Source organism: Leucopleurus acutus, assembly GCF_964270905.1.
Source record: "Leucopleurus acutus genome assembly, chromosome: 2".
Taxonomy (NCBI): domain Eukaryota; kingdom Metazoa; phylum Chordata; class Mammalia; order Artiodactyla; family Delphinidae; genus Leucopleurus; species Leucopleurus acutus.
In genome coordinates, this window is record NC_139143.1 from 177,453,786 (window position 1) to 177,478,251 (window position 24,466).

The 24,466-nt window shown below is 37.8% G+C and overlaps 1 protein-coding gene across 1 annotated transcript in view; it reads left to right on the plus strand.

Annotated features, from left to right (window-relative positions):
• EIF4G3 (eukaryotic translation initiation factor 4 gamma 3) overlaps positions 1-24,466 on the plus strand; it is a 370,424-nt gene that overhangs the window by 166,618 nt on the left and 179,340 nt on the right. Inside the window, exons 4-5 of the mRNA XM_082833610.1 lie at positions 18,065-18,160; positions 19,566-19,679. Coding sequence (XP_082689736.1) covers positions 18,131-18,160; positions 19,566-19,679 — 144 coding nt within the window. The 5' untranslated portion in view covers positions 18,065-18,130. The remainder of the gene's footprint in view (positions 1-18,064; positions 18,161-19,565; positions 19,680-24,466) is intronic.

A 24,466-nucleotide genomic window follows, 5' to 3' on the forward strand; every position in this document is an offset into this window, starting at 1 on the left:
CCATGCGGTCCTGGGCTTGTCTTTGTTGCAAGGTTTTTGACGAGTAATTCAGTCTCCTTTCCAGTTATAGGTCCGTTTAGTTTTTCTATTTTTTCATGATTCAGTTTTCATAGGTTGTGTGCTTCTAGGAGTTTGTCCTAGGTTATCCTAGGATATAGGTTTGTCCTAGGATATAGGTTATCTAGATTTTGGTGTATAATTATTTATGGCATTCTCTTTATAATCCTTTTTATTTCTGTAAAATCAGTTAAAATGTCCCCTTGTTGATTTCTGATTTCATTTATTTATCTCTCTTATTTTTCTTTCTCTTATTCAGTCTAGCTAAAGTTTTGTCAGTTTTGTTGACCTTGGTTTCATTGCTTTTTTTTTCCTATGGTTCTATTCTGTATTTTTTTTTCTAATTTTCACTTTATATTGGAGTATAGTTGATTAACAATATTGTGTTAGTTTCAGGTGTACAGAAAAGTGATTCAGTTATACATATACTGTATTTTTTTTTAACATCATTATTGGAGTACAGTTGCTTTACAATGGTGTGTTAGTTTCTGATTTATAACAAAGTGAATCAGTTATACATATACGTATGTCCCCATATCTATTCCCTCTTGCATCTCCCTCCCTATCCCACCCCTCTAGGCGGTCACAAACCACCTAGCTGATCTCCCTGTGCTATGCGGCTACTTCCCCCTAGCTATCTATTTTACGTTTGATAGTGTATATATGTCCATGCCACTCTTACTTTGTCACAGCTTACCCTTCCCCCTCCCCATATCCTCAAGTCCATGTTCTAGTAGGTCTGTGTCTTTATTCCTGTCTTACCCCTAGGTTCTTCATGACCTTTTTTTTTTTTTTTCTTAGATTCCATATATATGTGTTAGCATACGGTACTTGTTTTTCTCATTCTGACTTACTTCACTCTGTGTGACAGACTCTAGGTCTATCCACCTCATTACAAATAGCTCAATTTCGTTTCTTCTTATGGCTGAGTAATATTCCATTGTGTATATTTGCCACATCTTCTTTATCCATTCATCTGATAATGGACACTTAGGTTGCTTCCATCTCCTGGCTATTGTACATAGAGTTGCAATGAACGTTTTGGTACATGACTCTTTTTGAATTATGGTTTTCTCAGGGTATATGCCCAGTAGTGGGATTGCTGGGTCATATGGTAGTTCTATTTGTAGTTTTTTAAGGAACCTCCATACTGTTCTCCATAGTGGCTGTCCCAGTTCACATTCCCACCAGCACTGCAAGAGTGTTCCCTTTTCTCCACACCCTCTCCAGCATTTATTCTTTCTAGATTTTTTATGATGGCCATTCTGACTGGTGTGAGATGATATCTCATTGTAGTTTTGATTTGCATTTCTCTAATGATTAACGACGTTGAGCATTCTTTCATGTGTTTGTTGGCAGTCTGTATATCTTCTTTGGAGAAGTGTCTATTTAGGTCTTCTGCCCATTTTTGGATTGGGTTGTTTCTTTTTTTGTTATTGAGCTGTATGAGCTGCTTATAAATTTTGGAGATTAATCCTTTGTCAGTTGCTTCATTTGCAAATATTTTCTCCCATTCTGAGGGTTGTCTTTTGGTCTTGTTTATGGTTTCCTTTGCTGTGCAAAAGCTTTGAAGTTTCATTAGGTCCCATTTGTTTATTTTTGTTTTTATTTCCATTTCTCTAGGAGGTGGGTCAAAAAGGATCCTGCTGTGATTTATGTCATAGAGTGTTCTGCCTATGTTTTCCTCTAAGAGTTTGATAGTTTCTGGCCTTACATTTAGGTGTTTAATCCATTTTGAGTTTATTTTTGTGTATGGTGTTAGGGAGTGTTCTGATTTCATACTTTAACATGTACCTGTCCAGTTTTCCCAGCACCACTTAATGAGGAGGCTGTCTTTTCTCCACTGTATATTCTTGCCTCCCTTATCAAAGATAAGGTGACCATATGTGCGTGGGTTTATCTCTGGGCTTTCTATCCTGTTCCATTAATCTATATTTCTGTTTTTGTGCCAGTACATTACTGTCTTGATTACTGTAGCTTTGTAGTATAGTCTGAAGTCAGGGAGCCTGATTCCTCCAGCTCCGTTTTTTGTTCTCAAGATTGCTTTGGCTATTCAGGGTCTTTTGTGTTTCCATACAAATTGTGAAATTTCTTGTTCTGGTTCTGTGAAAAATGCCAGTGGTAGTTTGATAGGGATCGCATTGGATCTGTAGATTGCTTTGGGTAGTAGAGTCATTTTCACAATGTTGATTCTTCCAATCCAAGAACATGGTATATCTCTCCATCTGTTTGTATCATCTTTAATTTCTCTCATCAGTGTCTTATAATTTTCTGCATGCAGGTCTTCTGTCTCCTTAGGTAGGTTTATTCCTAGATATTTTATTCTTTTTGTTGCAGTGGTAAATGGGAGTGTTTTCTTAATTTCACTTTCATATTTTTCATCAGTAGTGTATAAGAATGCCAGAGATTTCTGTGCATTAGTTTTGTATCCTGCTCCTTTACCAAATTCATTGATTAGCTCTAGTAGTTTTCTGGTAGCATCTTTAGGATTCTCTATGTGTGGTATCATGTCATCTGCAAACAGTGACAGCTTTACTTCTTTTCTGATTTGGATTCCTTTTATTTCTTTTTCTTCTCTGATTGCTGTGGCTAAAACTTGCAAAACTATGTTGAATAAGAGTGGTGAGAGTGGGCAACCTTGTCTTGTTCCTGATCTTAGTGGGAATGGTTTCAGTTTTTCACCATTGAGGACGATGTTGGCTGTGGATTTGTCATATATGGCTTTTATTATGTTGAGAAAAGTTTCCTCTATGCCTACTTTCTGCAGGGTTTTTATCATAAATGGGTGTTGAATTTTGTCGAACGCTTTCTCTGCATCTATTGAGATGATCATATGGTTTTTCTCCTTCAGTTTGTTAATATGATGTATCACATTGATTGATTTGCGTGTATTGAAGAATCCTTGCATTCCTGGAATAAACCCCACTTGATCATGTTGTATGATCCTTTTAATATGTTGTTGGATTCTGTTTGCTAGTATTTTGTTGAGGATTTTTGCATCTATGTTCATCAGTGAAATTGGCCTGTAGTTTTCTTTCTTTGTGACATCTTTGTCTGGTTTTGGTATCAGGGTGATGGTGGCCTCGTAGAATGAGTTTGAGAGTGTTCCTCCCTCTGCTATATTTTGGAAGAGTTTGAGAAGGATAGGTGTTAGGTCTTCTCTAAGTGTTTGATAGAATTCGCCTGTGAAGCCATCTGGTCCTGGGCTTTTGTTTGTTGGAAGAGTTTTAATCACAGTTTCAGTTTCACTGCTTGTGATTGATCTGTTCATATTTTCTGTTTCTTCCTGGTTCAGTCTCAGCAGGTTGTGCATTTCTAAGAATTTGTCCATTTCTTCCAGGTAGTCCATTTTATTGGCATAGAGTTGCTTGTAGTAATCTCTCATGATCCTTTGTATTTCTGCAGTGTCAATTGTTACTCCTCCTTCTTCATTTCTAATTCTATTGATTTTTTTTTTTTGCGGTACGCGGGCCTCTCACCACTGTGGCCCCTTCTGTGGCAGAGAACAGGCTCCGGACGTGCAGGCCCAGTGACCATGGCTCACGGGCCCGGCTGCTCCATGGCATGTGGTATCCTCCTGGACCGGGGAACGAACCTGCGTCCCCTGCATGGGCAGGCGGACTCTCAACCACTGCGCCACCAGGGAAGCCCCTAATTCTATTGATTTGAGTCTTCTCCCTTTTTTTCTTGATGAGTCTGGCTCATGGTTTATCAATTTTGTTTGTCTTCTCAAAGAACCAGCTTTTAGTTTTATTGATCTTTGCTATCATTTCCTTCATTTCTTTTTCATTTATTTCTGATCTGATCTTTCTGATTTCTTTCCTTCTGCTCACTTTGGGTTTTTTTTGTTCTTCTTTCTCTAATTGCTTTAGGTGCAAGGTTAGGTTGTTTATTTGAGATGTTTCCTGTTTCTTAAGGTAGGATTGTATTGCTATAAACTTCCCCCTTAGAAGTGCTTTTGCTGCATCCCATAGGTTTTGGATCGTCGTGTGTTCATTGTCATTTGTCTCTAGGTATTTTTTGATTTCCTCTTTGATTTCTTTAGTGATCTCTTGGTTATTTAGTAACGTATTGTTTAGCCTCCATGTGTTTGTGTTTTTTACCTTTTTTTCCCTGTAATTCATTTCTAATTTCGTAGTGTTGTGGTCAGAAAATATGCTTGATATGATTTGAGTTTTCTTAAATTTACTGAGGCTTGATGTGTGACCCAAGATGTGATCTATCCTGGAGAATGTTCCATGTGCACTTGAGAAGAAAGTGTAATCTGCTGTTTTTGGATGGAATGTCTTATAAATATCAATTAAATCTACCTGAGCTATTGTGTCATTTAAAGCTTCTGTTTATTTACTTTCATTTTAGATGATTTGTCCATTGGTGTAAGTGAGGTGTTAAAGTCCCCCACTATTATTGTGTTTTCTGTCGATTTCCTTTTTTATAGCTGTTAGCAGTTGCGTTATGTATTTAGCTGCTCCTGTGTTGGGTGCGTATTTATTTATTATTGTTATATCTTCTTCTTGGATTGATCCCTTGATCATTATGTAGTGTCCTTTGTTGTCTCTTGTAACATTCTTTATTTTAAAGTCTATTTTATCTGATATGAGTATTGCTACTCCAGCTTTCTTGTGATTTCCATTTGAATGGAATATCTCTTTCCATCCCCTCACTTTCAGTCTGTATGTGTCTCTTGGTCTTAAGTGGGTCTCTTGTAGACAGCATATATATGGGTCTTGTTTTTGTATCCATTCAGCAAGCCTGTGTCTTTTGTTTGGAACGTTTAATCCATTTACATTTAAGGTGATTATCAATATGTATATACCTATTACCATTTTCTTAATTGTTATGGGTTTATTTTGTAGGTCCTTTTCTTCTCTTGTGTTTCCTGCTTAGAGAAGTTCCTTTAGCATTTGTTGTAGAGCTGGTTTGGTGGTGCTGAATTCTCTTAGCTTTTGCTTGTCTGTAAAGCTTTTGATTTCTCCATCCAATCTGAATGAGATCCTTGCCAGGTAGAGTAATCGTGGTTGTAGGTTCTTCCCTTTCATCACTTTAAGTATATCATGCCACTCCCTTCTGGCTTGTAGAGTTTCTGCTGAGAAATCAAATGTTAACCTTATGGGAGTTCCCTTGTATGTAATCTGTAATTTTTCCCTTGCTGCTTTCAATAATTTTTCTTTTTCTTTAATTTTTGCCAATTTGATTACTATGTGTCTTGGCATGTTTCTCTTTGGGTTTATCCTGCATGGGACTCGCTGTGCTTCCTGGACTTGGGTGGCTATTTCCTTTCCCATGTTAGGGAAGTTTTCAACTATAATCTCTTCAAATATTTTCTCAGGTCCTTTATCTCTCTCTTCTCCTTCTGGGACCCCTATAATGCAAATGTTGTTGCATTTAATGTTGTTCCAGAGCTCTCTTAGGCTGTCTTCATTTCTTTTCATTCCTTTTTCTTTATTCCACGGCAGTGAATTCCACCATATTCTGTCTTCTAGGTCACTTATCCATTCTTCCTGCCTCAGTTATTCTGCTACTGATTCCTTCTAGTGTAGTTTTCATTTCAGTTATTGTATTGTTCATGTCTGTCCTTTAATTCTTCTAGGTCTTTGTTAAACGTTTCTTGCATCTTCTCGATCTTTGCCTCCATTCTTTTTCTGAGGTTCTGGATCATCTTCACTATCATTATTCTGAATTCTTTTTGTGGAAGGTTGACTATCTCCACTTCATTGAGCTGTTTTTCTGGGGTTTTGTCTTGTTCCTTCATCTGGTACATAGCCCTCTGCCTTTTCATCTTGTCTATCTTTCTGTGAATGTGGGTGTTTTCCACAGGCTGCAGGACTGTAGTTCTTGCTTTTGCTGTCTATCCTCTGGTGTATGAGGCTGTCTGAGAGGCTTGTGTAAGTTCCTGTTGGGAGGGACTGGTGTTTGGTAGAGCAGTCTGTTGCTCTGGTGGCAGAGCTCAGTAAAACTTTAATCCGCCTGACTGTTGAGGGTGGGGCTGGGTTCCCTCCCTGTTGGTTGTTTGGCCTGAGGCAACCCAACACTGGAGCTTACCTGGACTCTTTGGTGGGGCTAATGACAGACTCTGAGATGGCTCACTCCAAGGAGTACTTCCCAGAGCTTCTGCTGCCAGTGTCCTTGTCTCCACAGTGAGCCACAGCCACCCCTCGCCTCTGCAGGAACCGTCCAACACTAGCAGGTAGGTCTGGTTCAGTCTCCCCTGGGGTCACTGCTCCATCCCCTGGGTCCCGATGCGCACGCTACTTTGTGTGTGCCCTCCAAGAGTGGAGTCTCTGTTTCCCCCAGTCCTGTTGAAGTCCTGCAGTCAAATCCCACTAGGTTTCAAAGTCTGATTCTCTAGGAATTCCTCCTCCTGTTGCTGGACCCCCAGGTTGGGAAGCCTGACGTGGGGCTCAGAATCTTCACTCCAGTGGGTGGACTTCAGTGGTATAAGTGTTCTCCAGTCTGTGAGTCACCCACCCAGCAGTTGTGGGATTTGATTTTACTGTGATTGCGTGCCTCCTACCTTCTCATTGTGGCTTCTCCTTTGTGTTTGGATGTGGAGTATCTTTTTCAGTGGGTTCCAGTGTCTTCCTGTCGATGATTGTCCAGCAGCTAGTTGTGATTCTGGCGTTCTCACAAGAGGGAGTGAGAGGGGCTTCCCTGGTGGCGCAGTGGTAGAGAGTTCGCCTGCCGGTGCAGGGGAGACGGCTTTGCGCCCCGGTCCGGGAGGATCCCACATGCCGCGGAGCGGCTGTGCCCGTGAGCCATGGCCACTGAGCCTGCGCGTCTGGAGCCTGTTCTCCACAACGGGAGAGGCTACAACAGTGAGAGGCCCTTGTACCGCCAACAAAACAAAACAAAAACAAAAAAGAGGGAATGAGAGCACGTCCTTCTACTCCGCCATCTTGGTTCCTCTCTCCTGGAATAAGCACGTATTGGTTTTTTGATCGGGTCCCTTATGTTCCTTAGTCTCTGTTTAGTTGTGTTTTTTTTTTTGCGGCACGCGGGCCTCTCACTGTTGTGGCCTCTCCCGTTGCAGAGCACAGGCTCCGGATGCGCAGGCTCAGCGCCATGGCTCATGGGCCCAGCCGCTCCGCAGCATGTGGGATCCGCCCAGACCAGGGCATGAACCTGTATCCCCTGTATCAGCAGGTGGACTCTCAAACACTGCGCCACCAGGGAAGCCCTGTTTACTTTTTTATTATTATTTTTTTGATTTTCTTCTTGAACTTGATAAATTCAAAGGTTTTGTCCTCAAGGTCACCATTTTTTTTTCCTGCCTCTTTGAATCTGCTGTTGAACCTTTCAAGTAAATTTTTAAAATTCAGTTATTATATTTTTCTACTCCAGAAATTGTTTGCTTGTTTTTACAATTTCTATTTCTTTGTTGATATTCTCATTTTCTTTATATATTGTTTTTCTAATTTCCTTTAGGTTTCCGTGTTTTCCTGTAGTTTATTGAGCATATTCAAGACAGTTGTTTTAAAGTCTTTGTCAGGTAACTCCAAAGGCTATGTCTCTTTGAGGTCGGTTTCTAGAGATATATGGTGTTCCTTTGAATGTGCCATGTTTCCCTATTTATTTATATGCCTTGTAATCTTCTGTTGATAATTGAGCAGTTGAAAAAACAGCCATACCTTCCAGTATTTGAAAACTGGCTTCTTGCAGGGGAAGACCATCAGCCATCATTTTCTGTGCATACATCTTCCCCGGGCTTGTGTGTTTGGTTTCCCCCCAATTCTACTGTATATGTGGCTCCTTTTAAATGTTGTTATTGCTCAGTCTTACCCTGGCTTCTTCTCAAGGCCTTAAATGTTCTGTTGTGTTCTCCTGCCTGTAGTCTCTTGCCCCAGGTGCCTGCAGGTCTGAAGCCTTCCTGCAGCTCGCATGTAGTTCAGCAGGTGCCACTCCTTTCAGGGACCCAATCTTATATCCAAACTATGTCACTCTTCCCATCATTGGTCTGAGTCAGGTGAGACAGAAACCAACCCCTCAGCCCCCAGACAAGCCAGAATGTTACAAACAAGTTCAGCCTTTTTCTTTCTGTTCTGAAGGAGGAACTGGGAATTGTGTGTCTTCCTCCAGATTGTGCCATGCCAGGTAGGGGTTGGGGCAAGGACAGGCAAAAACACCACTACATTTCCTGTTCTTTTGAATGTGGTTATGTAGAGCTCAGGAAGACAGTTTTTGAAAGATTGAAGGTTCCTGGAAGCAGTGCGGATGGAAATTATTTTAGGTTCACAGTAAACCACATTAATGTGGAAATTTGGGAGAATGAAAACAAACTGTCGCTCAGCCATCAGGAATAGAAAGTTTTGAGGAAAAACTTAAGGATAGGGAAACAAAGTGAATGTTTAATATTTTAATAGCAATAAGTAAAGGAAGATCCCTTTCAGCTCTAGTATTAATCTAGGTCAGTGTTCTCAAAACTTTTAGATTCAGGGCTTCTTTGTACTCTTAAATAAAAATATTTGGGGTTCTCAATATTTTATCTTATATACGTTAATATTTACTGTATTAGAAATTAAAACTGAGGAATTTAAAAATATTATTTTAAAATAAATTTAAACCTATTTTTGTAAACCTGATAATACATTTTTTTGAAAAAGTATTTTCTGAAACAAAAAAAATTGATGAGAAGAATTGTATTATTCAAAGCTTTGCAAATCTTTTAATATCTGGCTTAATAGAAGTTAGCTGGAATCTTATATCTGCTTCTGCACTCGACCTGTTACAGTGTTATTTCAGTGGAAGTATAGGAGGAAAATACAGTCTTACCCAGGGATGTAACTGGGAAAGGGAGGCATATTTTATACAGCCTCTTCAGAAAGTTGTGGTTATTCTTTGATACTGTACCAAACTGAAAAAGTGGTAGTTTCTTAAACGTTAGTTGCAGTATGGAATCTGACTCCATATTAGTGAACTTTTGGTACTCTGTTACATTAAAATCTATTGGTCTGTCTTGCACTTGAATTAATTATATACTTTGTCTATCATCGTGCGTGGGTCATTTGGAAAATATTGCTTGACTGAGTTATGTGGATCTTTCACGTACTGTTTTATTATACAGTATAAAAAAGTCACATTCTTATCTGGAAAGTCTACGTGTCGGGAATATGCCAAGCTCATGGTGATAGTTACACATTTTCTAAAAGTTGAATTTTCATTTGAAAGCTTGAATTTTATCATTGGTGACAGACACTTTCAATTTTCCTCGATAAGTTCACTTTGTTCATTTTCAATAAAATGCCGTGTACCAAGGTCTGCATAAGCATAGTTTGTCTCTTATTTATTCTTTCAAGTAAAATGGTGTTACATGGAGAAAGCACCTAGTTCAGCTTGTTACTTAAACAGTCTTATAAATGCTTTTTCTTGATATAACCTGCTAACCCCAATATACTGCAGAAGTGTTTCAGTTGTTTTCTCTCATTTGGTCACACAGTATATTAAAAAGACATGTTCTAAAGCTTCCTTACTTTGTGATGTCATTTTTATGACAGCTCTATATGATCAGATTACAGAGATGGGGAATAGGTTAGTGGTTCCTAAAGGTTAGATGCATAAGAGGTGAAGGTAGAAAAGAGGAAGGAAAGAAGGTGCCTATGGCTTTTATAGGGTAGTGCAAAGGATCTCCGTGAAGAACCTTTTCTGTATTGTGACTGTAGCAGTGGTGACAGGAACCTATAAATGTGATAAAATTGCCCAGAACTAAATATACACGAAAATGTGTGTGCACGTAGAACTGGAGAAATCTGAATAAGTTTGCTGGATCATATCAATGTTATTTTTCAAGGTTTGGTATTGTACTATACTTACGTAAGATTTTACCATTAAGGAAAACTAGATGAAGAGCATATGGAAACTCTTTGTATTATGTTTTAAACTCCACGTGACTCTATAATTATCTCAGAATAAAAATGAATGATTTTTACTGTCACATAAATGACATACTTAAGTACTCGCTCTTTTTTTTTTTTTTTTTTGTGAGCGCATGGTGAGAGTGTGGGAGTGAAGAATACAAGGACTGCCATTGGTTTGGTTTTTTACTAAGGCACCAGTAGTTTTACCCTTCTTGTTTTTCTGTCATTAGTGCAAATGTCAGCACAACAACATCTTGGCATTAATATTGTGAGACTGTTTTCTCTCCCAGGCCTTCTCATCACTAGGGCTCTGCAGTCCACATTCTGAGAATCAGTGCCATAAAGTTTCAGTCTTTAGTTAGCTGAGGAAAACAAGTACATTTGGCGCTCTGTATCTGCGGGTTCTGAACCTGCGCATATGGAGGGCTTGCTGTACTAAAACTGTTTTATATGAGACTTGAGCATCTGTGGGTTTTGGTATCCATGAGGGTCTTGGAACCAAGCCCCGGAGGGGATAGCAAGGGACAATTGTAATATGCTTAAGACTGCATGTCCAGTTCAGTGATACGTCTCTGCTTCTCTCTCCAGCGTTTTATCGTGGACTCTTGCTTATGGGATGTTACTGTACTTCTGTAAAATTAGAGTTACATTTGTAAAGATATAAAAGGTAGACATGAGAAGAGTAAAATTTTGGAATTAACAGCTTTCTGCATCTGTGCTGTATAGTATGGTAGCAACTAGCCATATCTGGTTATTTAAATTTAAATTCTAAGTGATTAAAATGTGTATAAATAAAAGTTAAATTGGACCAGTGGTTGTACAGTTTCAGTTTTGCAAGATGAAAAAGTTCATCACAGAAATTTTTATTTACACTGGTTGTGTATCTCTCAGGAAGACAATTGTAAGAGGTTGAAGGTGCTTCGAAGCATTGTGGATGCCAATATGGTCACAGTGCTGGTCTAGACTTTAAGGTATTATCTTTACTTCTCTGGCCAGATTTAGATGTCAAACATTTATTTGATAGAAGAGTTTCTCACTATTTATATCCTCTAATCGCTAGTTAATAAGAATGAAGGAACACATTTACTCATATATATGTATATACACATATAGTTATAGAGAAAAATATTAAAATTGAGAACTTTTATAAATTTATAGTAATAGTCTATTTTAAAAAAATATTTCGTGTATCCATAGGTACTGTTTTTATTTAGATTTTAAAAGTAGGGCTTCCCTGGTGGTGCAGTGGTTAAGAATCTGCCTGCCAATGCAGGGGACAGGGGTTCGAGCCCTGGTCCGGGAAGATCCCACATGCCGTGGACCAGCTAAGCCCGTGCGCCACAACTACTTAACCTGCGCTCTAGAGCCCACGAGCTACAACTACTGAAGCCCGCACGCCTAGAGCCTGTCCGTGCTCCGCAACAAGAGCAGCCACCACAATGAGAAGCCCGCGCACTTCAACAAAGAGTAGCCCCTGCTCGCTTCAACTAGAGAAAGCCTGCGCGCAGCAACAAAGACCCAACGCAGCCAAAAATAAATAAATAAAATTAATTTATTTAAAAAAAAAGTAATTCCCAGCTCTAAGATGACAGAAATAGATTTGCCTGTGGTACCTTTAAAGTGTCATGTTTTACATTCCAACATTTTTAATCAATCTGGAATTTTTTGGTATCATGAGTTGAGCGTATATATCCTCCTTCCCCCTAGATGATTATCTAGTCATCCCAACACAATTTATTAAGTAATTTTGGTATTTCTCTAGTGACTTGAGATACTACCAACATTTTGTACATATATGTGCTTATTTCAGCATTCTCTCTCAATATCATTCTTTCCATGTCATTAAATGCTCCTCTGTATCTTTTTTTAATGACTACAAAGGATTATACTGTATGGCTGAGTAAATACTACGTACATCTATTATCTATCTCTTTATTGATTAAATTGTGGATTTCTTGAAGCTTAAAACACCAGTAAACATATATTATTGGCCTCATTTAGGCACATAGCCCACAGCATAGTGTCTTTGTGTTACATTTCCATAAATATTGTTGATTTAGTTTCCATTGTGATTTATGAGACGATATTTCAGTTGTTTTCCAGAAATATTTAAAACTTCGCAAAATACAGGCCTCCTACTGGATCTGGTTTGCTTTACTATTTTCTATCACATGAAGGGAAGTTGAAGGAAAGGGAAACTATCACAGAGTTTATCTTCAATGAGTTTTTATTATAAAAGTAATTAATTCTTATGAAAAAGGAAAAATACATATAGGCATACCACGGCAATATTGTGGATTTGGTTCCAGAACACTATACGATAAAGCGAATATTGCAGTGATGCAATTCACACAAATTTTTTGGTTTCCCAGTGCATATAAGAGTTATGTTAACACTATACTGTAGTGCATAAAGTGTGCGATAGCATTATGTCTAAGAAAATCAATGTACGTACCTTAATTAAAAAACACAATGGACCCTTGAACAACTTGGGAGATTGGTTCCAGGGCCCACCACACATACCAAAATCCATGGATGTTTAAGTCCCATAGTTGGCACTTTGTATCCCTGGTTCCACGTCTGCAGATTCAACCAACCACAGATTGTGTAGTACTGTAGTATTTATTTATTTCTGCTAGTTTTACTGAGGTGTAATTGACAAACAGTGCTGTATCAGTAGGGTGTACAGCATAATGATTTGATGTACATACATCATGAAGCACTGTAGTATTTATTGAAAAGTATACGCATGTAACTGGACCCACACAGATCAAACCCCTGTTTTTTGAGGGTCAACTGTACTTTATTGTTAAAAATGCTAACCATCATCTGAGCCTTCAGCAAGTCATAATCTTTTTGCTGCTGGAGGGTCTCGCCTCGATGTTGATGCTGCTGACTGACCAGGGTCGTGGCTGCTGAAGGCTGGGGTGGCCGTGGCAATGTCTTAAAATAAAATAACATTGAAGTCTGCCGCATCAACGGACTCTTCTTTTCATGAACGACTTCCCTGTAGCAAGCAAGGCTGTTTGACAGCATTTTGCCCACAGCAGAATGTCTTTCAAAACTGAAGTCAGTCCTCTCAAAACCTGCCACTGCTTTATCAGCTAAATTTAGGTAATATTCCGAATCCTCTGTTGTCATTTCAGTAGTCTTCACAGATCTTCACCAGGATTAGAGTCCATCTCAAGAAACCCTTTCTTTGCTCATCCATAAGAAGCAATTCCTCATCTGTCACAGAGTTTTATTATGAGATTGCAGCGATTCAGTCACATCTTCAGGCTCCACTTCTAATTCTAGTTCTCTTACTGTTTCTACCACATCTACAGTGACTCCTCCATTGAAGTCTGGAACCCCGCGGGGGTTTGGAATCAACTTCTTCCAAACTCCTGTTACTGTTGACATGTTGAGCTCTTCTCATGAATCACGAATGTTCTTCATGACATCCAGAATGGTGAATCCTTTCCAGAAGGTTTTCAGTTTACTTTGCCCAGATCCATCAGAGGAATCACTATCTATGGCAGCTAAATAGTTTTACGAAATGTATTCATTAAATAATAAGACCTGAAAGTTGATTCATGGGCTGCAGAATGGATGTTGTGAGAGCAGGCAGGAAAGCATCATTAATCTCGTACATCTCCTTCGGAGCCCTTGGGTGCATTGTCAACAAGCTGTAATATTTTGAAAGGCATCATTTTTTCTGAGCAGTAGGTCTCAACAGTGGGCTTAAAATAGTCAGTAAACCATGCTGTCAACAGATGTGTTGTCATCCAGGCTTTGTTGTTCCACGTATAGAACGCAGGCAGACTAGATTTAGCAGAATTCTTAAGGGCCCTAGGATTTTCGGAATGATAAATGAGCACGGACTTCAGCTAAAAGTCACCAGATGCATTAGCGCCTAACAAGAGAGTCAGCCAGTCTTTTGAAGCTTTGAAGCCAGACGTTGACTTCTCCTCTCTAGCTGTGAAGGTCCTAGATGGCATCTTCTTAAATGGAAGGCTGTTTCATCTACACTGAAAATCTGTAGTTTAGTGTAGCCACCTTCATTCCTTACCTTAGCTAGATATTATGGGTAACTTGCTGCAGCTTCAACATCAGCACTTGTGGCTTCACCTTGGATTTGTATGTCATGGAGACATACAAATACAAGCCTCTTTCCTAAAACCTCATGAACCAACCACCTCTGCTAGCGTTAAACTTTTCCTCCTGCAAATTCTTCACTTCTCTCAGCCTCCAGAACCAAAGAGAGTTAGGACCTTGCTCTAGGTTAGGTTTTGGCTTAAAGGAATGTTGTTGCTGGTTTGATCTTCTAACCAGACCACTAACATTTTCTCCATAACAATAAGGCTGTTTTGTTTTCTTATCATTCGTGTGTCCACTACAGTAGCAGTTTTAATTTCGCTCAGGAAGTAACTTTTCCTTTGCATTCACAACTTGGCTAACTGTCTAACACAAGAGGCCTATCTTTCTGCCCATCTCAGCTTTCGACATGCTTTCCTCACTAAGCTTAATCATTTCTAGTTTTTGATTTAAAGTGAGAGACATGGGACTCTTCCTTTCACTTGAACACTTGGAGGCCATCGCAGGGTTATTAATTGGCCTAATTTCAATACTGTTGTGTCTCAGGGAATAGGGAGGCCCGAGGAGAGTGCGAGAGATGGGGAACAGCTTGTCAGTGGAGCAGTCAGAATACACACAACATTTATGGATTAAGTTCGCCGACTTATATGGGTGCAGTTCATGGTGCCCCAAAACAATTATAATAGTAACCTTAAAGATCACTGATCACAGGTCACCATAGCAAATATAATAATGAAAAAGTTAAAAATACTGCGAGAATTACCAAAATGTGACACAGAGACATGAAGTGAGCAAGTGTTACTGGGAAAATAGAGTTGATAATCATGCTTATGTAGCACAGGGAACTATATTCAATACCTGGTAATAACCTTATATTGGAAAAGAATCTGAACAAGAATATATGTAGATACATATAACTGAATCAGTTTGCTGTACATCTGAAACTAATACAACATTGTAAATCAACTATACTTAAAAAAAAAGACACGCTTGATGCACGGTTCCTGCAAACCTTCAATTTGTAAAAATCAAAGTATCTGTGAAGTACAGTAACACGCAGCACAATAAAATGAGGTGTGCCCTTAATACAGAGTATATAAAATAAAACCTACAAGTTGTATCCTTTATCCCCCTTTCAATTCTATTTCTGCGAAGTAGCAATTTTAAGTTTGCTATATGTCTTCCCAAGACATCTTTGAGTATACTATTAGCATATATCAAAAAGCACTACACAAATAGGATTTTTATTCTTACTAATTCTGTGATTTGCTTATGTCACTTAATATTGTAGATACCTTTCCATGACAGTGTATGTAGATTTACCTCATTCTTTCTTAGCTCAGAGATTACACTACGTTCTCTCTTTGACTGAATATAGCTTACTTTAACCTCTCTCTTATAAATGGAGACATTTATAAGGCATTTATAAGCACTCTGTATTCAGAGTGCTTCTTTATTTTTTGCTATTATGAATTTATCTTTAGGGTCAATTTCTTGAAATGGAATTGTGTAATAAAAGGATAAACTTATTTAAAATTTGGTAAGTATCACCTGATAGCTCTTTGAAAGGCTATGGCTACATAATTTTTAAATCAGATTTATGTGTGCCTGCACACATGTGCACAATATTGAATTTAGTCTTTACGGCAGTATTTATTTAAGGGGAAGTGAGTGTTTTAAGAAATAACCTTTCATCTCCTTGTCATATGTGAAGTGCTTAGAATGGTTTCTGAAACATATTAAGAGCTATCTAAATGCTATAATTAGTTTTGTTTGCTTAATTCTCTTCTATTTTGAAAATGGAAAATCTTATCAATTTTTTCACACATCCTTATTTTGAAAACCGTCAGCATCTGGACCTAAGTTGCTGTTAGTGTGTTCTGTGTTGTAATGGGATTCACCCTCAGATTTCTATCTTTAATTGTCACAATCACTGTTTTTTAAGTAGTTATTATGGACTTAAAGATTATGTATGCAGTACAAAGTGTGTTTTGATTGGCTTGTCTTCCTTCACTGGCATTCCGTTAACAGAGAGTCAATTACCACCATTTGCTAGTTTTTGTTGTTACCTGCAGTTAATAAAAAAAGTCAGTGACTTAAGAGAGTTCATTGAAACTTGAAAGTAATGATGAAAATGAGAACATGTCTCAACTTGTAAACTTGTACAGTGAACTGGATTGCCATTTAAATATAAAGCATTCATGTATATAGTCTTGGAGAAGTAAATCTTTGTGATAACTTTGAAAGTATTTGAAAAGGAAAGTATGAACAAAATCTGTTATGACTATCAAAATGACTATCCCTGCTTCTCTATACATTTGATGTTATGAAACATGTTCATAGAATGTTCCCATTCAGGCTTTTGCAGTGTTTTTCAACAAAGTGTAATAGTATATTGAAGAAGTTACTCGAGAATAATTTAATCAATAAACTTGGTTAATCATGTCATTAAATGCAGAGAAGAGAGGAAAAGCATAGAGGCATCTTTCACGGTTGTACTCCCTGCCTCAACAACAGGTACAAGTCAAAATCATTCCTTGAAATTTCTAAAACCATTCACAAAGAATGGACAGATTCTCCGCAAGAAAGCTGAGCGAGGTATTGGCAAAATTTCTTTATCAACGCACCTATTAACATATTGCAAAATGGGAGACTTCCCTGGTGGCACAGTGGCTAAGAATCAGCCTGCCAATGCAGGGGACACGGATTCAATCCCTGATCCGGAAAGATTCCCTCATGCTGCAGAGCAGCTAAGCCCGTGCGCCACAACTACTGAGCCTGTGCTCTAGAGCCCACACGCCACAACTACTGAAGCCCACGTATCCTAGGGCCAGCGTGCCACAACTACTGAGCCTGCATGCTGCAACTACTGAAGCCCATGCGCCTAGAGCCTGTGCTCTGCAACAAGAGAAGCCACCGCAATGAGAAGCCCGCGCACTGCAGTGAAGAGTAGCCTCCTCTCGCCGCAACTACAGAAAGCCCACGCGCAGTAAGGAAGACCCAAGGCAGCCAAAAATTAAAAAAATAAAATAAAAAATAAAAAGGACCCGAGTCCATTAACAACAACAACAAAAATATACATATATACATATACATACAAAAATATACATATATATAATGGCATACGTTGTGAGAGAGGAATCACAACCATGTGTGGCAGTCATCAGATGTTATGCTTTGCATTCAGGTGAAACTGCTTGTGTACAGAGTATGCATCAGCTCTTTTCATACATACAATTTAAATATGAGAAGTACTTGATTATTTTTTGTTTGTTTAAAAGAGTAATTCCAAGCTAAAGGAAACTAAATTCTTTGTTTTATTAATATTCATTTTGAGAGCAATGATAGAGTTTCAGTATTGATAGAGCACCAGCTATGTGTGGACAGTAAGGGTGGTATTACTGAATGAAAGAACTTGAGCCTGAATGTTAATTCACATACTTCTTTTGCAGTTAGTTGTGTGTTTACTTATATGGCTCTAGTGTTGAAGATATTGGTGAAAAGTTTGAATAAGATCAAATATGGCCAGCATGCATGTTTTCAGCGTCTTCTGTGAAAAAAATGGGCTGCTGTTCCTTTCTGTAATACACTAGTTATGAGAGGGCTAAGTTCTTATGTAAGTTTTTGAAGTGTAGAAAGAGATTTCTCTGTGTTTTCATAAGGGGTACATCTCAATTCTGTGTGTATTATCTTGACAGCCAGAAGTTTATGCTTCAGTATAAAGTACAGTATTCCCCCCTTATCTGCAATTTCACTTTCCGAGGTTTCAGTTAACGGCAGTCAACCACAGTCTGAAAGTACTACATGGAAACTTCCAGAAATAAATTATTCATAAGTTTTAAATTGCTCACCGTTCTGAGTAGTGTGATGAAATTGCTTCTCATCAGGAGATTTAAGAAAACTTCTAAAAAAGCTGCACTGATTCTGAATTGCTGGATATTGTGATAAAGATAAGTTTTTAAAAGTAGAGCTGTAAACAACATTAATAAACACTTTCCTAAACTTTTGAACGCTTTGAATTTGAGTTACTATGCCATATTTACTCACGTTATGATATTGTTCTTGCCATTCTTTGACAGACCCCTTATCCCTCTGGACAGAATGCAGGTCCAACCACGTTGGTATACCCTCAAGCTCCTCAGACAATGAATTCACAACCTCAGACCCGTTCTCCGGTAAGTAAGCAGAAACTTGTTCTAGATAATATTCTCCACCTAAGTTTGTGTTTGTAGTAGCTTAGGTTCTTTTGGCTAATATTTTTACTCGATTTTGGAAAATTTTTACCAAAATAATTTTTAAAATTATTATTACTATTATTATTGGATAGCATTGCATTTTCAGACCTTTCCTATAGGAATAATTTGAATTTATTAAGAACAAGAAGAAATGGAGCTTTTAATCTTCTTTTACTTTTCTGTGTCATTCAAGTTCTGGTTGCATTCAAGTTCACTTCATCTCAGCTCTTAATTTGTTATTTGTACTGTTCAAAATTCAGGAGAAGTGTAAAGCATGATTTTGAAAGTAAATTAAATTTCATTAATTGGACTCTGAAATTCCAGTGTTTTGGGAAGTAAGACTTCTGAATCGTTGTTACTAGATCAGTTCTAACTATTTGACTGTGTGGACATAATGCATGACTTACACCAATAGTGTATTTATTTCTTCAGACGGTAAATAAATTATCATACAAGTGTAAGTGCTATCATCCTCTTTGCTCATCTTTTACATGGATTGCAATAAGTATTTCAGAGACTGAGAATTTACTCAAGGTTCATCCTTCTGTTTCACAAAAGTGTACAGTGGCTTCAGCTGTCCATTCCTTAGAATGTTGTTTCCTGCCCTGCATGATTAGTTTTTGCTAGAAGGTGCTTCTGTAACATCTCACATTGTCTCTCACAGCCCTACTTGTATCTCAGCTCTGTGTTTTCCTCAGAATACAGGGATCTTCTTTTGGTTCTCCACCTTTGCTTTTTCGCCTGTAGTACAGGAATATTTCATTGCATTAGCTCCTGTTCATTTGGTTTTATGCATGAATTTAGGAATATTGAAATATGTGATAGAATTGCTCAAAGAACTAGGAGATCACAGACTTCACCAAAATGTAATCTCTTTCTTATCCTCCTCCTACCTTCCTTTTCCCTATTGCCCTCTTCTCCAATACTGTTCTTAAATCCTGGTTCTTCCCAGGGGGTGGAACCATTCTAAGGAGGTGGGACTTTGGTCCTAGTTGGCCGTTTGCTTGTCTGGGTTTTTTTGTTTGTTTTTTGGGTTTTTTTGCCGAAATGGTCAACAAGATGTCTGATGCAGGTTTTGTTCTGAGAGTGGTTTGGGAATGTGGACACTTGACTACTTGGAATGGGCCTGAGATCTCACCAGATTAATTTAGATAGGCCCCAGTTCTAATCATTAAACGTGGAACGTTGTGGTAAGCTCTTATTGCAAAGGATTCTATGGCCCTTTTTACCCCTTTACCCCTTTTATAATTATTGGGGAAAAATAAAAGAAAATTAAATTTACATGGTTAGAACTGGCGCAAAACCTGACTGAAGAGCTGCATCTCTAAACCAGTTTTTTTGACAGCCCAGCAGAACAGTGCCAATACATTGCACAGACAACTGGAAGAGGAGGAAGGTTTTGGAACAGACTCCCGTTTACAGGTCCTTGGCTGGAAGAGGCTGGATAAAATACTGCATTGTAAGCAATATAACAAACTGTACTTCTTGCAGGCAGTAGTGCCTCTGGCACTCATTATTTTTGACCACATCCATTTATTGGCTGATGAACACAAATGCACTGATTGCTTCCTCTCTGAAAGTCTAACCTAGCATGGCAGTTTTTGCCAGGCATAGTGGGGAAAAGAATAACAAATTGGGTGGGTCTTCTCTATTGGGAATTAGACAGGAGTAATTTGGGGTTTAGATTCTTCTTTATTTTAAACTTGAAGAGGGATATCCCTTTCAGATGAATTTGATTTTTAAAGATAAATTTCAAGGCTTCTTTTTCCCTCTTTCCATTTTATAATTGAATATCAAGGGGAAAACTGTCTATAGTTGTCAGCCATTTTTCTGTGGTCATAAACTCTTCAGACACTATCCTCTATGCAATTTTTACCATCTGCTCTGCTAGTGACCATTACCACCCCCATTACTAAAAACCACACACATAACATTCCATTACATACCCCAAAACAAGTGCAAGACTAGCAGACCCCACACTACTCTTGCTTGTTGTTTTGGGTCCAGTTTTCTTTGCTTCATTTGTGTTGGTGCTGGGAGGGTGAAGTTGGGTTTGGAATTTGGCAGGATTGCATTTCTTCTGACATCCCAAGTTGCCATAGTCTAGTCTCATCCATCCCACAGCTATCCCAACTGGTGAGGAGAGGTAAGCTGTTGCACTAAGGAAGGGACTCTCCCCATGGCTTTGTAGAGCAGCTAAAGCTTACTCCGTTCTATTTCTGCATTAATGGGCCATTGGCAATTGCACAGTTTAGGCTTCTCTGTTCTTCCCTGGACAGCTAGCTGCCTTTGCAATCCAACTGGCTTCAAGTGGCCCCCCTCCCTCCTTGAGGTGATCTTTGTGCCTGTATTTCTACTTGATACTTAGTATCTTAGTTAAATTTATATTGTTGAAAGTCTTGTTTAAAAGTAAAAAAAATAGTGATAAGCTACCTATATGTTCCATTTTCTGGTTGTATTGGAACTCTTTAAACTGTAATTTTTGTTAAAATAGCTTCCAAAATAGTGAAACTATTGAATGCTTAATCGGGAGAGGGGGACAGTTTGGCTTTTGCAGTAACCTGTAACCATTGGTTATTTTTATATTCTGTGGTGCTAAGTGCCAAAGTTATATCAATATATGTTGGCCATGCTCAGTTACCAACTGTGCACAGAAGAGTGAGTGGGTGGGTGGGTGAGTGGGTGGCATTAACGTTGGATCCAAGTTCACAGAAGATTGCTTTCCTTAATATCTACAGTCCTCACCATCTTAAAGACCCCTCTTTAAAAAGAAAAAAAAAAGAAAAAGAAACAAAAGTTTCTATTTTTAATATGAGCCAGCAGCGACTACAGTTTGTTCTGTTGCTTACAGTTACCCATAGGATTAAGACTATTGTCATTACAAATGAAAAACTCAATAGCCAATGGTGACTAGTGCAAAATAGACTAGGGTACTTTCCCACTAACTTTTTTTTTTAATATATGTGTAATTTTATAAGGTACTCCTCTTGCTCATAGAAAATTCTCTTTTGACTGGAACATTCCAAATATATAAAGTTTCAACTTTTATTTTAGAGCCTTAGAAATGGGGCCTTTCTGTGGAACAGTGATAAGACAGGTACTACTGTACTAAGGTTAATTTTTTAACGTGGCCCTTCTCTCCCATTTCCTTCAAAAGTGTCATGAAGAAACATCTCACTTCTACCCCCCCACTTTAATACCACCTGGGTGGTGTTAACCTATTCTTGAAGCTTGATGTCCATAGTAGAGGTTAGATCTGTGTTCTTTTCATAGTTGGAAAACTGAAAATATAAGACATCAGTTTCTTGGAAGAGAAAATGTTCTGCAGGAACAGTAGCTGCCATTATCATCATTCTGAAAAACTATTTTACAGTGGTTGTTAGCAGATCTAATGGCTAGCTAACACACTGTAATCGCACAGGTCATGGAGCGCTCATTAAGTTGTATTGAATAACTTCAAAATATGTCAAGGTACTTTTCATTACTTAAATAATAGGTATACATTTTAGCTTCTAAGGTAAATTCTTGATAGAGCTGTCTTCAGTCATCTCCTACATTGTGGCTTGTGGCCCACTGCAATTTCTTGAAAATTTTTTATATTAAGTAATGGCAGTGGAGGAAATAATTCCAAACCTCTTGCATATGCTATTGTGGGTAACTTAAATTCTAAGTATGAGGGTTTGTTTCTTAGTTCATCTTCAGTCTGGATAACCCATTATAATGAGCTAACGGAAGGAAGGCTCAAACAGCGGAAGGAAAATATGTATTTTAGCTTTTTAAATGTTTTAAGTAAAATCCTTGTAAGGGTTGCATTCAAAACTGCTCACTAAATATTTTCTGTTAACTGTTAAAGAGGGTGGTTAACGTTTCAGTAGTTAATGTGTAGGTAGCCAGTACATGACTCTATGGGCCCGAATAATTCCTCTGTTCTTTTTAGTAAAATCACTTTGGAAGCCCAGTTTTGCTCTGATGAAGAATTATTTGATCTTAGAGATTTTGTATTTAAAATTTGATGGGTGAAAAAGCTTTTTCTTCCGTTCTAAGTTAGTGAAAGTAAGAGTTGGAATATGTATTACCCGCTTTCAAGTACTCTATGATTTAGCTAAGAAGTTAGGTTTTCTTTGGCTTTTATTCTCAATATCAGATAGCAGTAGGTACATGTATACAGTCTTGTGCTGTTGTGTATAAATAGTAATTGAGAGATTTGACTTCTTTTACTCTTTTTTTCTTCTTGAGCTTATAATAGTACCGCTTTGATTACTAATGTTACAGAATGATGTTCTTTACTACTGTTCGCTTTCATATGCCTGGTATTAAACATTACTAGTTAATTGAATTTAAATATATATAATTATTTATATATTTACATATATTTATATATCATAAATATATTTTACATATATTTATATATGCTTATATATTTATAATAGATAAATTTTAATCTTTAACTCCAAGAAACAAAGGAAGATACTGAAATTTCCATTTCATGTGTGAGATATCCATTTAACTTAAGTAAATTTGAAATCCATCCTATTACATTCTTTATTTCCTGCTGGACATTATAATTACCTCCTGGCTATTTCCTGTAATGTAAAAGCATTTCTCATTCCCTCTAGTTATATCAGTTGCATAAGCATAGTTGACTTTTCATATGTTTGTCTTAATATAACCACTTAGTGTTTCAAACTTTCTTTTGTTTTATTTTAGGGTTTAAAAAAATTCCTATCAGAGAAGCACCTTTATGTGCCTAACAGCTTAGCTGTTTCTCTCCCAGCTGATAAATGGCAAACTATTTCTGGTAGAGGTGTTAACCTCTTGACTCTCAGTACCTGTCTGTCACTGTCCTGCAGCAAAGCTTTGACTGTTTGTGTTTTTTTTTTCTTGTGGGTTTTATTTCTTTTGGCATAATGTGTGACATTTTGGTTTTTGTTGTGGTGTTTCTGACTCTTTGTGCCTTTCCTTTTGTGTTTGTTTTCCCTCCTTTTCTCAGTTTGCAGCGGGGCCTCGACCTGCCCATCATCAGGTACTGTACCCTTGCCCCTTCACTATTACCCTTAACTAATAGGTGGGGGCTTTAGTAGTTTCTGACTCTTAGAATGCTGCCATTCCATGGACCCACTCAAACCAGTCTTTTCCGGAGTAGCTTCGGTCTGAGGTAATGCAGTTCTTTTTGTATTTCACAGCATTTTGTTATTAACAAACCAATTTCCTTCTGTTTATTACACAGTTTAAAAATAATAGAGTTTTTTTACTTTCCAAAAAATAATTGCTCTGAATTTAGAGGACCTTGAAAATGTTTAGATATATTAAGCCATTACAGATTTTGTGGATACCTGTATTAAGTTTAAATTTAACTGAATGGAATAGGCAACATTCTAAGGGTTTTCTGTTAACATCCTGATGTAACTTGTATTGATGTGTATAAAATAGCATTAGTATTTCTAAAACCACTTAATCTCAGTTACTAACTTAGACCTAATAACAGATTCATTAACTATAATATACATTCATTTGCTGCATAGAATTATCTTTATTCTTAGGATATATAGAAAATAGATACCTTATTTAGTTTTAATATTTTTAGCCTATTTGTTCTTTTAAATGAAGTAATTGTATAAATTAAAATTTCAAATATGTATATGCAGACACTAGTTTATTTAGCAGGAATATACTAGAAGGGATGGTTTGGGAGAAAGAAAAAGACTTGCAGAGTTTTTTCCCCAAAGTGTTCTGAAACATTTTCTCATTCTGTAGTAGAAAGAGCCTACTAAATTCTAAATCTGATAGATCTGGGTTTATATTACCAGTCTACTGTGTAACCTACCAGCTGAGTTAAGCAGTTCTTTTTCTGAGCCTCAGTTTCCTCATATGTAAAATGGGGTAAATACCCTGTCCATCACAGATAATATATGTAAGTCAGCTACCATAAAATAAGCAGCCAGGAAGGGTTGGCTATTTTTAATATCGTCATGCAACTTGGTATGGTTTGATAAAATGAGAGGAATATTACAGGGTTTACCTGTGGTATCATATTTAGAATTCTTATTACTGAGTAAATGGTTATTGTTTAATTGAAGCCTTTCATTATCTAGCAGTGATTTAATACAAAGCTCTACTTCTCAAAATACAGTCTTTCCAATTTGGACGATGTAAAAGCCAAGCAGATTCTGAGGTGTTAAAGGCATTTTGCAGGAGAACTCAGAGGTGGTTGTATGAAGAGGATGGCAATTCTTTGGATTTGATAAA